The sequence below is a fragment of the Leuciscus leuciscus genome (assembly GCF_965113295.1).
Source record: "Leuciscus leuciscus genome assembly, chromosome: 2".
Taxonomy (NCBI): Eukaryota; Metazoa; Chordata; class Actinopteri; order Cypriniformes; family Leuciscidae; genus Leuciscus; species Leuciscus leuciscus.
This window is the reverse complement of record NC_138726.1, coordinates 9,788,373-9,804,234: the sequence shown is the minus strand read 5'-3', so window position 1 is coordinate 9,804,234 and position 15,862 is coordinate 9,788,373. Positions and strand designations below refer to the sequence as shown.

Sequence of the window (15,862 nt, the reverse complement as noted above, 5' to 3'; positions counted from 1 at the left end):
AATAAATCATGAATAAATCATAATCGTGACTTTAAATCATGAAGCCTATATGATTTTTAACACCTTTTGAATCAAATGTTTAATGTGCACTAAAATGAAAATTTTTATTAAAATTAAACTAAATGGAATTAAAAATAAACCTATAAATGTTTGATTATTATTAAATTATTGTTATTTGTTTGAAGAAATAATTTGTATGTACTACATACAGTATGTCTTGAATATGCTAATTAAGAAAGACGGAAAAAGCTATACGGAAATATTTACTAACTCAAATGAAATGAATTTACTAACTCAGATTTACTATTGTAAATATTTTTTTATAATTTCATAAAATGGGTCCTGTGTGGAGATCACTGTACTTTCCCTTCCTCCATATATGGAGAAAGGAAAAGTACAGTGATCTTTCCATCTCTCCATAGTAAGGGAGGATGACGTCGACAAGATCTCTAAAGTGAGGAGTGAAAAGGGTCCAGAAGAAAGGGCAGGGGGAATAAAACTCGCGATAATATAATGAGAGATGAAGACAAATGATAGCTCGTTTCAGATCCGTTCGACTGACATTATATGGAGATCTGAGGGGGAAAAAAATAGGATCTACGCTGTGCTCATAAGGATAACAGAGTGACGCGTATAAAAGTTTAAAGAGCAGCCTAGGAGAGAGTCTTAGAGCGAGCTTGAGATTTTCATCTCATTCTTGGTTGCAGCCTCCACTGGACAGCAGCCGTAGGTATGTGAACCACTTCTGAAAGGAACGTGAACTTGTGGGATTCTATAGGCTATTCTGTGTGAAATAATTCAGTTTGAGATAAAAGTGGGTTGTTTTGAGCTTGCATCTGTTGGAACATTTGAAGCATTATCTTATAAAAAAGTAAGTCAGCGAGCTATCAGAGCCACCTGATACTGTAACAGAAGAAGAGAATGGAGCGAGAACATTTTGACCTTCAAAGACTGAAAGTTTTAAAGACCTCTCTGTTTGCGGTTAGAGACGATGGTTCTAATCGATTAAGATCTAGCCTATTACTACTAATTTATATCTTTATTCTACAGAATGATGACGAGCAGCAAAACGACTCTTGCCCTCCTTATCTACGGGCTCCTCGTACAATGCAACGTGTGTTCGCCTCTGAACCATCCGAACATCAGGTACGGAAACTGCACATCTGTCTCAGCGAACGCGCGGAGATCTCGATGATCTTGTGGATTTCGGATAGTGCAGCTGGACGGCGAAACAGGATTTTTGGCTACTAAGGCTGTTTAAAAAAAACGTAGATTCACGTTTTATTGACAAGTGTCACACATTTTCAACAGATCTTGTTTTGTTGGCTATACACTCTTGAAAATAAACGTTCTTTATTGACATTGTTCCACGAAGAACCTTTAACGTCCATGGAACCATTTCAATGCACAAAAGTTCCTTTATAGTCTAAAAAGGTTCTTCAGATTATTAAAATGTTCTACACAAAATGAAAAAATGAAATGAAAGGCTCTTTGCATGGGGAACCCAAAGGCATGATTTGGAACCTTTATTTTTAAGAGTGTATGCTACCTAATAAGAAAGGATTACGAACCATTTTAAATAAGTAGCCTAGGCTTGTACAAGTTTCATCATTTGCATGTGCATTCTTTTTTCACGGACGATGTAATAAAAGGCAAAAGTGTGACGCGCTTAGAATGTATTAGGCTATACTCAGTTTTCCTTTTATCGATTTGTATATGATTGCAAATAATTCTAAAAGACACGACTATAATCTTTTGATCTTTTCCGACTTATGGCGGATTTCACAATACAAGCAAGAAAAAAAATATAGCACTGATAGCCTATTAATTAGCAGTTTTACAGAAATATCTCCTATCTTGTTATTAAAGGTTATAGACTATATAGGCTAGTATTAATTTAAATAGCTATAGGCTACTTAAATATTTAAAGCATAAGTCTTGAAAGTGCAGAGTGGCCTTATACTTCACAATAATTACTTGAGAATGAAATTACTTCATGTCTTACAGAATGGAGACTGCAGGATTTGACGAGGAGGGCAAGGGATTAACGGATCTAACCTTTGACAGTGACCAGATCACTATTCGAAGCTCTCCTTCAGTCACTGAAGACGCATACACGTTATATAGTCCTCCCTCGATGAGGTGATTATACTTTTCCATAACCCGGACTCCATTCTTTTTTCTAGACATTCCCAAAACGGGATATTTTGGCTAGTTATGTTTGTTTATTACTGTGATTGTTCTAGTTGCAAAGACATTCGAGGCTTTTGCTTGTTTGAGTTGTGTCGAGTTGAATTGCGAAATAGAATAGCCTAATAAAAAATGTTTCTCAGCGGCCGGCCTGAGGATGTTACGAGTGCTATAATTTGGGAATATTGAAGCTATAAGCCTGACCTGTTTTTAAACCTTCACTGAAACGTCGTTGTACAATCATATTTTGTCACGCAGATTGGAAAGGCATGCTGACGGGATGTTTAATAAAGCCTACAGGAAAGCGCTTGCTCATTTATCAGCGCGGAAATACCTGCATACACTGATGGAAAAACGCGTGGGGTAAGAACAGTTCCTTTCTCTCCACCTATCTTGCTCTCTCTAAAAATAAATATCACTAATTTGGTTTAGGGTTAGTTGCTATGCCTAATTTATAGTTATTACTATGTATCCAGTTATCAACATTCATTAGATTTGTGGAAGAATAAGAGGGCGTTCCCACAGGACGCGTTCCGTTCGTTCTTCAGTAACAGTAACGTTTCAGTAAAGTTTTCTGGACTTAAATAATGTTCTTAAAACATTAGAACTAAAATTATACACTGTTTATACAACTTTTTTCCCCCATGAAACATTTTAGTTGGATGTTCGTGTAACATTTTTTTAAATGTTAGCCTACTAATTGTTTCAGAATGTTCAGAGAACATTCAAAAGTAGCTTACGATACCAAAATATTTGTAAAATGATAAAATGGAATGTTCCCTTAAATGATTCCACAGAAAAATAAGTTCTTAGAACATATTTTGTGTTAGCTAGGATAACGAACCCTGTGTGAACTGCCCATTGTCACTTTTTTTAAAACAAAACTATTTTTTATATATATTATAAAAGTTTTTATATACAAAAGCATATACAACTTATTTACTAAATGAAACAAAGTTTTTGCAACAAATAGATTATGATTTATGTATTTATTTATTTATTTAAATGAATATTTGCACACTTAAAGGGATAGTTCACCCAAAAATGAACATTGTGTCATCATTTACTCACCCTCAAGTTGTTCCAAACCTGTATGAATTTCTTTCTTCTGCTGAACACAAAAGAAGATATTTTGAAGAATGTTTGCAACTAAACTATTATGGAGCACCATTTAGTATGGAAAAAATACTATGGAAGTTAAACTGTTTACTTACCGTCACTCTTCAAAATATCTTCTTTTGTGTTCAGCAAAAGAAAGAAGTTCATACAGGTTTGAAACAACGTAAGGGTGAGTAGGCCTAAATGATGACAGAATTTTCATTTTTGGGTGATCTATCCCTTTAAATCCAAACAAATGTGACTTTTTTTCACTAAGTCGGTGTCAAGTGTTAATGTAATATCCTGGGTTCTAGAACGCTTTGTTCTTTTTCTCTTATACAGAGGAAGGACCACAATAGATGACGACAATGAGCCACTCTCAAAGCGTCACGCGGACGGGGTTTTCACGGACAGCTACAGTCGCTACCGGAAGCAAATGGCCGTAAAGAAGTATCTGGCCACGGTCCTGGGCAAAAGGTATAGACAGAGATATAGAAGCAAAGGACGGCGGCTCGCCTATTTGTAGCCTTTTTCAAATTCGTCTCTAACTATCATGTACATGTACAGCTCTTGTAGCAAGTTAGTCATCACTAAGACTACTATGATGATCATTTGATCGCACCTGTGTCCTTTATAAACATGTATTTATGTATGAAGTAAAGACATTAAAACGAATATTTTGATAATAATATTGTTTTTCTTTTGTACTGAAGCACCTGATAATGCCTTGTGGACCAGTCGTTTAGTTTGTTTGTTTATTAATTCATGCTTGCTTCGATACTTTGTCTATTAAATACATCAGCCTGAATATGAGTAAATAAATAGTCTCAAAGACAATCATTACATTGAATGATACCTTCCTTCTTTCACTCCTGAAATTAAGAAAGAAGTTTTTTTTATTTACAACAGCCCTGACGATATAGATTTGCTACAAGACATATACTTTGGTGAGCTCCCGGATGGGGATGAGATTGAGGCATTTTTGTTGGATTGGCTGAGACAGTTTCCTCCTGAATTCCCGGTGAGTTTCTACGGCTCGGTGAGGAATGCCTCTCGTCCCTTCCACGCTCTTTTACTCACGTCAAGTTCTTCCCACTGTCATCTATGGCTAAAAATCTCACAAGCCGTTCAACACGGTTTCCTTTCTTGCACACACCTTTCAAATATTATTAATACCTTAACTTCTATATATGTATCTGAAAAAAATGAGCTCTTTCCTGTGCTTATAAACTTAAATTAAATCTGCATCTTCAAACACTCTTTTTTAAACACTGTCCAGTCCTTCCTGCTTTTCACTGAGCATGCATCTGTTCCCTTTTGAAATCTCACAAAAGGAACTGAAGTCCCTGTCTATGAATGTGTGTGTCATGTGCGTTAGAATAGATTCCAGTGGTTCAGACCTTCACTACCTTCAAAAGTCTGGGTTCGGTAAGATTTGTTCATGTTTTTGAAAGAAGTCTTCTATGCTCACAAAGGCTGCATTTATGTGATTAAAAATACAGAAAATAAACAGTAATATTGTGAAATATTATTACAAATTAATATAACTGTTTTCTATAAGAACATATTTTAAAATATAATTTATTCCTGTGATGCAAAGCAGAATTTTCAGCATCCTTACTCCAGTCTTCAGTGTCACATGATCCTTCAGAAATGATATGATGATTTGCTGCTCAAGAAATCTTTCTTATTATTATCAATGTTGAAACAATGTTGTGCTGCTTCATATTTTTGAGGAATCCTTTTTCCATAGCATTTATTTGAAATATAAATCTTTTGACAATATAAATGTCTTAATGTTGTATAAACTACTGACCCCAAACTTTTGAAAGGTAGTGTATATATGGCATTTAAAAATTTCATAGAATTTCATTCTTTTCTTTGTTCTGTTTTCTCAGTTTTCGATCTTTCTCATATTGCACTCTTCTCATATCAGTGTCAAATGTCTGTTATTTGTCCATAAAGCTGTTAATCAATGGAGATATGCGTCTCTGCATTTTGAAGTTCAGAGTTACCATTTTCTGTCACATCTACTGTATGTGGTTATAAATATCAGTAATTGCACAGCTGTATAGGAGCTTGTTGGGTATGACATAAAGAGGTATTCTGTAATGATCCCTCTATGCATGCAAGACAAAGAATTTTCCCAAAGGTCAAATGAATGGTGCAACGGTTTGAGGTAAAACCAACTTGCATAATTTACTCTGATTCTGCAAGTTTTTTGACAACGTTATATATGCTTAAGCTTGTCAGTGATATGTACATGTTTGTTTGCATATGCATGTTAGTATGTGCAAACATGTGAAACCAATCTGTGTTTAATTCTGCATTCTCCTGCAGGCTTTGTGACACAGGAGACAGCTAAGCGGCTTGGGTGCCTTTGCTTCATCTTTATAATGGCCACCAATTTCAGATGGCATATTAGTGGCCCTCCAAATGCTGCAATCATCTGCTCACACACCTCCTATTTCTCACATAACATAATTTGTTAAAATGCCACCTGGCCCTGCCTTTCCATTTTTTTCGATTGAACTTCTTTATGCATAGTGTGTTGTAGTTATCTGTACAGCATTCATTAAACATTCTCAACCTTGAAACGCATTTTGTGTGCAGAGACTGATAGTGCCCAAAGCCTTACTTAAATGTTAAGATAAATCTCTGTGTCTTGTGTTGATCATTAGTACAATATAACACATGGGAGCCACACAAGGTCACCATTATATATGTAAGAAACAAAAAAAACTAAACAAAAAAAAAACTGTGTTGTAAGATTTGTATGAATAAATTTTTGTAAACAATACAATTTCGTCTAATCTTTGAAACTCTTCCTAAGCTATGGAGAATGACATGTACTCAATAACACAAGAATTTGTGTTATTGTGTTACAATACAATAACTATAATTGTGTTATTGTATAATACAATAATTGTGTTACAGTAAAGGACCTGTTGCTCGCCATGTTAAAAGTTCGCTCTTCTCTCAGACACACTGCGTGAGCGCAGCAGCGGGAAAGCGTAGTGGGCGTGGTTAACCTGTCACTTCGATCCAGGGTGACCAATAGAAAAGGGCCTTTCATCGTGGTTGGTAGAGACCGCCCATTGAGACACAGCTTCATTTCGCAAGCAAAACTTTTCGACTTGCAAGCAAAAGATTTAGACATGCACTGCAGATAATTTTGTTATCAACTTCTTTATTTTTGAGCCTTAAGAAGACTTTTTTGCAATCTTTCAATTTTTTTAATTACAAAATAATTAGTTTTACTCTCAAATGTTTGATTGAATAAAAAAGACACAAAGGAAACCCCATAGGAGTGGACCATAAATACATGTACAGTACAGTAAATATAACACACTTGCAAGATCCCATATCTTCACAATCAAAATGTAACATGCCATCAACAAAAATTCCAGAAACTATATGATGCATCAGATAATAAAAAAAAAAAGCTGAAATATTATACGATTAGCAAAAATAAAATGGTGACAGTGCCGCCCTTTATTTTGTGATGAAAATGAGTTTCATACTAATGCTGTATAATACAAATACACATTTAATTGTTTAGAAGAAAAGGTTGTAGAACCTTAAAGGATTCTTTTTCATTTTTCATTATCATTTATCATTATGGATTTAGTTTTAATCAAGTGTGAGTTCATATAAAATTGAAAATTCTGTCATTAATTACTCACCCTCATTTCATTCCAAACCTGTAAGACATTCGTTCATCTTCGGAACACAAATAAAGATCTTTTTAATGAAATCTGAGAGCTTTCTGTCCCTCCACATTGACAGTCTATATGCAACTACCACTTTCAAGCCCCCCAGCAAGGTAGTCAAGAGATCATTAAAGTAATCCATCTGACTCCAGTGGTTTAACCTGTTTTATGTTGGAGTTTAATATTTTGTTAATAAAGTGGTAAATTGTGCTTATTTTGCGCAAAGCAATTGTGTCGCTTCATAAAATTGAGGTTAAACCACTGGATTCATTTGGATTACTTTTATGATGTCTTTACTACTGTACCTTTCTGGGGCTTGAGAGTGGTAGTTGTGTATTAGACTATCAATGGAGGGACATATATATATAAACCCACTGAACCTTTTTTCTAAGAGTGGGAGCCGAAAGTATGGCTGACAAAGAAAGGCGAAAGAGAAAGTACATGTCGAATGTGTATGTATTTGTGTGTATTCTCAGGCTGTGACTGGTGTTATACAGAGACACCTGGATAAGGAGAACCTTTTAGTTCCCGTCAGAACAGATCAGAGCTAATAATCTCACATTGGACCCCTACAAAGTTGTAGCACAGCAGGCAAAAACACTGACCTTTACAATCTCTATTACATGTCCGTTTAGCTAGTTGACTGATCGCATGTAAACATGTATTGTACACAACGCCAGAATTTTGTAATGTGGGTTAAACAGGATGATTAGTATTAATTTTATTTAAAGGTTCATAATCGCTGAGCAGGTGTTTAGTGGCTCGCCAATGTGATTGAATTCTTCTAATAAATAAAATAAGTAAAGAAGAATTTATATATTTATATAGACAAATGGGCCAAAATCAATAGCTGTTTTTCCAATGAGCCCAACGAGTCCAAGAGAAGAGTGTGATATCACAAACTGGGTGTGACACTAATGAACGCTCAACATTCAACATTCAAAATTCATCCTCATGCGTTCTTGTCAAATGAGTCATGCATTTCTCTCTCTCTCTCTCTGTGTAATCATTATTGCATATACACAAATACTTTAAATGTGGTGCTCCTCCAAGCCTCCATTGTTAATATCAACCAAGGCTCATTGGGAAACAAGACTGTGGCGACATTTTTGCATTATGATTTTGCATTGCTTCTTGCATTTTCAAAGCGAAATGTCTATTGCTTGGTGCTAAAAGCACGTTCAGTTTTATCCAAAACAGATAAACATAGGCCCTGTGCCAAATGGCACACTTCATGTGCACTTGCGGGTGTCCCATTTGTCATTTTAGGTTTCAGAAGGGTGCTCCTAAGCGCCCACTTTGCGGCCGATAACATCCTTGGAAGGCCCCCTTCGTTTCGCGTCCTTCATTCAGCTCATTTTGAAGGATGCACCAAGTGTAGTCTCAGCCTCAGATGTCACACCCATGGACTGTTGGCTGAATGTCTGATGCATTATGTACCCCACACACTTTGAGAACCACTGCCCTAATGAAAGAAGAACTCAGTTGAATTAATAATTTATTAGATGCATGCCTGTCCGTTATCGAATGGACATTTTCATGCCCCTAAACATGACGTGGAACAAAACAAACTGTGATTGGTTGCTTTACATGTCGGTCCTTGACCAATGAAAGCTGCAATGGAGTCCAGCCCCTCTGCCGTCAGTCTGAAGGACTGAATGACGCTGCAGGCACCGTTTGCGCACGAAGGTACCTCATGAAATTGATTTCGGACAGACTTCTGACGCAGCATAACGGTTTAATGATCTACAGCAAAATAGAGGGAGCTTTGGTGATAACAAATATTTAAATTCCCCATGTAGTTAATAATTTCATCCCTTGAAATTCATCTTTGATCACCAAAATTACATATTTAAAAGTTTTTTCCTCAAATTTTTTATTCATGCCTTAAAATAGCTTGAATGTATCTACACCCTTGCTTTATTTCGTATATTTGGATCCATGAAGATGCAAATAAGGCCCGCCTCCACTCACTGCACATTGATGTTATTGGTTTCTAGTTTGTGACGTCAGAAACACTGGCGAAAACCGCAGTCTTTTTTCACTGCAGTTTTAAGGAGAAAATACTCAGCAATGGTGTTGACTTATGAATTTGCACATGGTTTGTCTTAACGCATATTAAAAACACCACATAAACATATAAACAACATTAAAAACTTGATTTTCACCTCGGGGTCTTTAATTACTGCAATGGTAATTTCATTTGAAAATCCATTACACCATGCATGATGAAAAAAAGTGGATGATAAAAGTGTTAAGAAACCAGAAATTATCCAATACTACAATGTGCTACGGCTATTTATCAAGGAGCTGCATGGTCAAGGAGCTTGTCATGCCCCATATGAAGAGGCGCTTGGAGGGCACGCCCCACCTTCAAAACCATATAACAGAGGCAATGGGAAGATGTGGGATCCTTCGGATGAGACGTTAAACCAAGGTCCTGACTCCCTGTGGTCATTAAACATCCCAGGATGTCCTTTAAAAAAAGAGTAGTGGTTTAACCTCGGCATCCTGGCCAAATTTGGCCATTGGCCTCTATCCATCAATGCCTCCTAATCATCCCCATATACTGATTGGCTTCATCACCACCAATCCTCTCCACCAATAAGCTGGTGTGTGCTGGGCGTTCTGGTGCAATATGGCTGCCATCGCATCATCCAGATGGATGCTGCACACTGGTGGTGGTTGAGGAGATTTCCCCCTTCCATGTAAAGCGTTTTGAGTTCAGAGAAAAGCGCTATATAAATGTAACAAATTATTAAAAAACAAAACGCAGCCACCACCCGGCCACAGGAGGACAACAGGAGGACATCAGCAGGATGGCCAATCGAAGAGTGCACCAGGACCGTGTGCAAGGAGCACTAACGTGTAGTTTTCATTTGTGAGACATGTAAGCACTGAGATGGCAATTTAAGATGGCGCTGTACTCACGTGATTTTATTTTGTCAGTTGTTTTTTCATTCGGTCACATTCACCACAATTCACTATAGTTGCACAACACTACAGTTCAATTTCAGTATTATTGGTTATATGTGTATGTTATATGTGACAAAGTGGCAAATAAAACATATTTCAAGTGTTACAGTAAATGTGTTGATCTAAGTAACTGCTAAAATGGTTATTTTAACAAATTGTTGTCTTTATTCTTTTATTTTATCACGCTTGCATAGATGGGTCATTTTTGACCCATGTGTGTAAACTTGATGTAGTAACACAAAATCTAGAAAATATTAAAATATTAATTTGTGATCATTGAAAACAAGATATTTAGATTATTCATAGATCATGGAATTCATAGATCATGGAATATTAAATGCTGAAATAAAGTGATTTCAAAAGATGAAACTAAAAAAAATGCCCAGCCATTCATGAAATAACATATAAAAAATGAATATGGGTCTGTGGCGAGCAGGACGAGCCCGAGGGCCGTGAGAGAACGGCGCGAGGCTGGTGGCGTGATTGATAAGGAGCGACGACAGTGAAGATCGAGAGAGGACCAGGCCTGGACTTATGTTGTGTTTTATGTGACAACAGTCATCCGTGAGGGGCTGCTGTCTTTTACTTTCATTTTGTATTTATTAATTTATTTATTTATTAAAGTCTTTGAATGTTTGCCGGTTCCCGCCTCCTTCTTCCTACAACATCTAACTGCGTTACAGGGTCTTTTTAGACCTATGTTGTGCACTAGAAGGGGTTTGCATAGCTTGTGCATCAAAGGGTTAATGCTTCGCTAACCAGCAGAAGACACTAGCAGGGTTTAAATCAGTTGTGCAGGTGAGGAATGTTGTAACACTGCGTTACAGTGTGCCCCTATTAGAACTATGCAATTCTGTTCTATACTTTTATGAATTCTAATGAGAAACCATGGTGAGTCCATGGTCAGAATTAATTAATTATTATACATTTTTGAACTATGCTGTATAACTGTGTTTTCCAATGTCTTCATTGTCAAACTCCAAAAAATATGTTTAATTATTTTAAAAAATGCCATTATTTTATATAAAAAAGTTAATAATTGTATTTTATTGATAAAATATTTTAGTGTGTCTTGTATATATATTTTTTGATTAGATCAGATAACATTTTAAGCTGTCATATGGTCATGTTACAATATGTCCCTCACATGTTACAATGTATGGGGCATGTTGTCACATTTCACTTCACATTCACATTATTCACATTATTTTGGGGTAAATCAAGAAAAAAAGGATACATTCTATTAACTACTAGACTGTCTCATTCTAGCATTTTATCTGAGGAGGACAACACGCCTAGGACTGGACTAGTAAGGACACAGTCTCAGGAAGCAGCCTTCCATTTGAGAAGCAACCATTAACATTTTATTACGTTGGTTGTTGTTTGTTTTTTAGATACAAATTTGGTATTTTACTGCTACTAGTGTCCATGTCAGAAAACTGTGTATAAGTGTTTTTTGAGTTTTGCAAAAATATAGCCACATAGACTGTTCTAGAATTATGTTACTTCCCTGAAAAGTGGTTGCTTATAAAATGAAGCAGAGTACTACAGTGGATACAACAACAACAGCAAATAAATAGTGGCACCATTTCCAAATCTTAAATAATAAATAAAGATGGTGCCACAAAAATGAGGCTCTTTCTGAAAATGAAAGTGCATGTGATTGAATTAAAGTGCCTTAAGGGAAAACAAGCTCTTTCTACTTCCTTTCTCCTCTTTCTACCTTCCTTCTCCCCCTCTTCAAACATTGGCTGTTCAAGTATAAACCAGTCTACTGGAACAGAAATATTTATTTGCGCATGATAAATTGCCTTTGTCTCTTTCTTATCCTTCACTTCTTCTTTTCCCGCTCTCATATTCCATTATCTACTCGTTTTAATCACCAGCTTAATGAGCATTTTAATTATTAATTTCCACAGCCAGTGTGTGTGTTTGTGGGCTGTGCAAATGCAGCTAAGTGGGTGGATTTGTGTTGGGCTCTATGCTCTAATATTGATCAATGGGGTACATGCATAAGGTGTCACTGTCAAACTCTTCCATTTTTATTTACAAGAGTTGGCACATCCTTATGAAATATTCATATGAGGGCATCCTCTCTGCACTCATCATGCAGAGAGCCGGTCTCATTTAATACCTCTTGTACTTTAGAGCTGTGGCTCTTCAATGCCATTGTGATCTCACTTGTCCAGCAGGACCAATTAGCTATAGTTATTTCCAGCTGAAATGAACACTAGTGGCAATAAACACACACATTTGATTACAGGGGCAGATGAGATACGAGACCGGTGCGGCACACAGGTGATGCTCATCGATCACGCCACCGGCCTCGCTACGTTCTCACGGCACTCAGCCTCATCTCGCCATACTCTTCTTTTCACAGCTTACACAATAATACAACCTCAATACACTTTTACCATTGCAAAGACCGCATTGCAAAGACCGCTCGGTCATCCAGGTTGCACTACACAACATCAAGAAGATCAGGCCTTTCCTAACTGAGCATGCAACACAACTTCTCGTCCAGGCCCTGGTAATTTCTAGGCTTGATTACTGCAATGCTCTTCTGGCTGGACTTCCATCATGTGCAATTAAACCTCTACAAATGATCCAGAACGCTGAAGCACGTCTTGTCTCCAACAAGCCCAAGAGGGCCCACGTCACTCCTCTGTTCATCTCTCTGCACTGGCTACCTCTCGCTGCTCGCATCAAGTTCAAGGCATTGACGCTTGCTTACAGATCTATCACAGGCTCAGCTCCCTCCTACTTTCACTCACTCCTACGAGTCTACATCCCTACCAGAAGCCTACGGTCGGTCAATGAGCGACGGCTCGTGGTACCATCACAGAGAGCCACAAAATCACTCTCCAGAACATTCTCATTCACGGTTCCTTGCTGGTGGAATGATCTCCACACCCTCATATGGGATGCAGAATCCCTGTCAACTTTCAAAACACAGCTGAAAACTCATCTCTTCCGCGAGCACTTAACCTCATTATTGTTATTATTTCCATTTCCTTGATTTCCTCCCTTGTCTGGTTTATGCTATAGTTGTCTGAAACTTGGGTTTCTCAGGTGAAGAATACTCCACAGCAAATCCCAATGGACATCAAAGGCCTTCTTAAAGTCAATAAAATTAATGGAAAGGGACCGCTGGAACTTGATGGACTGCTCAATGATATTAAGGAGGGTGAATATCTGTTCACTGCATGACCGTCCTCCACGAAATCCAGCCTGGTTGTCACGCAGGCGTCGATCAACAGCCATCTGCAGGCGTTTGCAGGCGTCTTAAAGTGACAGCATCCTAATAATCCTGCCACTGTCTGCGTTTTAAATGTTAACCAAACAACAAAGGACAATAAAAAAATAAGTTCACTCACTGCTCTTGAACTTTAAAAAGGATATGAAGCCTATGCAGTGTTATTTATTTGATCAGCCTATATACTTTATTAAATTCCGGTACCTGAAAACTATTAGAACTGGCTGAAGAGCACTTCATTTGAATGTATTGTATTGTATTGTGCTTTTGCTTTTAATTTGATTGTTTGTTCTTATTTTATTACTGACTGTTTACTTGTCTTTAAAAATGTAGGCTATTGAATTTATTAGTTAAGCTAGTAGTTTTAGGTGTCAAATTGGAATAGAGGAATGTACATTTTCACTGGTATCAAAAATGTTGGTGTCATAACTGCCTGTTTTTGTATCATGGCTGGTATAAAATATTTCTGGCCGGTAAATTTTGGCACCGGCCATTGGCAGAAATTAAGCCCTTCATACATATTTCATCAAAATTAGCTACATCTGTATCTCTTTCTGTCTTTGTTTCTATTTCTCTTATACACCCACATCTCTTAAATAAAAAAGAGATGCCTTATTTCAGATATTAAAAACAGTTAGGTGCTTTTAACGTGTCCTGTAGTATTATAGTGAATCCCATCATATTGAAAGTAATAGAGCATTTTAATCAACTGACATAGTTCTGCGCCACATCAGTTGGGTCATACCGTGTGTGTGTGTAAAAATACTGTATGTGGGTGTATGCATTAACCTTCGTGCGTAGAGATTTCCAATTCTATTATTGGAAAGTTGTGAATGACGCAAGATTTTAAAAGATTACTTTACCAAAGGCTATTACAATTAACATGGACAACATTCAACAATAAAACATTAATTGTGGGTTAAGGACTGAAAGAGCTTCGTTTGGTATTTACATTTACAACACAATATTACAATACTGCAATACTAAGTTTTCAATAAGCACTTTATAACATCTGTGATTGGCTATATATATATTTACTCAGCAAAGTTACATTAAATCTAGTGTACACACAACTACAAAACCATTTTTGAATATATCTAAATGTAATATCCTGTTATGGTAGAGACAATATTTTTATGACCACAGAAGTCCACTTCAATAAAATCCTTGCAGTGATGTAATAAAACGACTCCCAATGAAAAGCAAACAAACTTATATCAGTGTTAATAGACTAAGAGAGAAATACCTCTTTGAGAAGTTTAGTACTTTTCAGTATCAGTGTTTACGTGGTGATCTGAGAAGCAATATGCTTCTCAATTGATTTTTATAATTTATCCGACAGGTACTTGCGTTAAGACTTACATTTATTTAAAGGTTTGCAGAGGGCTGTCAACAAAGCTTTGTTATAAAAGATAGCTGACTCAGGACAGTAAAGGGCGAGGGTTTGAGATTAAACAGGATAATTAACCTTTAGGAGGTCATTATAGAGGAATAAAAGACTCATCTTGCTGGAAATGTCAATGGTATAACATTTGCGGGAAAGAAAGAAGCCCTAATGACCGAGACCTTATCCAAAGAGAAGTACTCTTTCTTCTGCTACACTTTCACCCCCTCTAATTGTCAGCCCCTTAACTTCTTTCTTTCCTTTATATTTTTCACCATGATTTACTTTTTCTCACTGAGGTTTTGTTTTAACATACGGTCACATCTCAGGATATTCTTTTTGATTCTTTTCCTCTCCTTGTGTCATGTCAGTGTCTTGTCAGTGACATGAAATGAAATAGCAATTACATACTATTTTACTTACATGATTGAAAAGTGTTCAATACCGTAATGGGCTGGCCATTTGATGTCCAATTTAAATATGGAATAATATGAATCTGAAAATATGAGGTTTCTTAGAACCACATTAAAGCTCATTATTGTAAATTAACCGTCACCGTATTGCAACAATCATGCACCATTTATTTATATGGAACACAAATATTAGGGAAAAAAACTTTATATTATAATTTTAAAGTCTGCATAAAACGGAAGTTGATATGGGCCCTGTCCCAAATGGTAGACTCCGGACTTGTGGACTTCCTCAGAGTCCACACTTTGGTGACCTCATGTAGTGCAGACCTATAGGGCCCTTGGCGCAAGTCCACGAGGGCGCATTGAGTGGTATTTTTGGAACAGACTCGATCGGCATGCCGGAAATAACGGTCTGGTTGTTGTTGGACAGGAGAAATCACATTTTTGCGCTCCGACATCTTATCTGCATGTCAACTACACAGCCTAATTTTACAGTTCTATATTTTGATATTGTGCATATCACCTGGGCATTAGACAATAGATATATCATGCTTATTTAAATGATGTATACAGTTGTACATAATAATGTTCCATTTGGACTAAGATTACAATTAAAAAAAATATTAAAAACATATTTTTTTCAATTTAAAGGTTTCAATATTCATACTATGTTTACATATGACTCAGTAAAGCCCTGCCATTCGGTTCTATTTATTTAATGAATCATAATGCGATCGTATTATTAAACGCGCTATTATGTTTGAGACATCAACCACTGCTCGATGACCATAATGTTTTTATAAACTGTAGGTAACAACTGGTAAAACGTACA

General features: G+C 36.7%; 1 protein-coding gene across 1 annotated transcript; it reads left to right on the top strand.

The window, feature by feature from the left end:
* Positions 1–307: 307 nt before the first annotated feature.
* adcyap1a (adenylate cyclase activating polypeptide 1a) lies at positions 308–6,380 on the top strand. The gene is made up of 7 exons (XM_082161745.1): positions 308–730; positions 1,051–1,146; positions 2,008–2,142; positions 2,449–2,553; positions 3,631–3,765; positions 4,198–4,309; positions 5,629–6,380. The coding sequence occupies exons 2-7, from the start codon at positions 1,052–1,054 to the stop codon at positions 5,635–5,637; spliced, it is 591 nt and encodes a 196-aa protein (XP_082017871.1). The 5' UTR covers positions 308–730; position 1,051; the 3' UTR covers positions 5,638–6,380.
* The last annotated feature ends 9,482 nt before the right edge of the window (positions 6,381–15,862 follow it).

Coding starts and splice junctions, on each gene's coding strand:
- adcyap1a (XM_082161745.1), top strand. CDS start 1,052: ATGATGACGAGCAGCAAAACGACTCTTGCCCTCCTTATCTACGGGCTC. Junction 1,147..2,007: donor CTGAACCATCCGAACATCAG/GTACGGAAACTG, acceptor CATGTCTTACAG/AATGGAGACTGCAGGATTTG. Junction 2,143..2,448: donor TATAGTCCTCCCTCGATGAG/GTGATTATACTT, acceptor TTTGTCACGCAG/ATTGGAAAGGCATGCTGACG.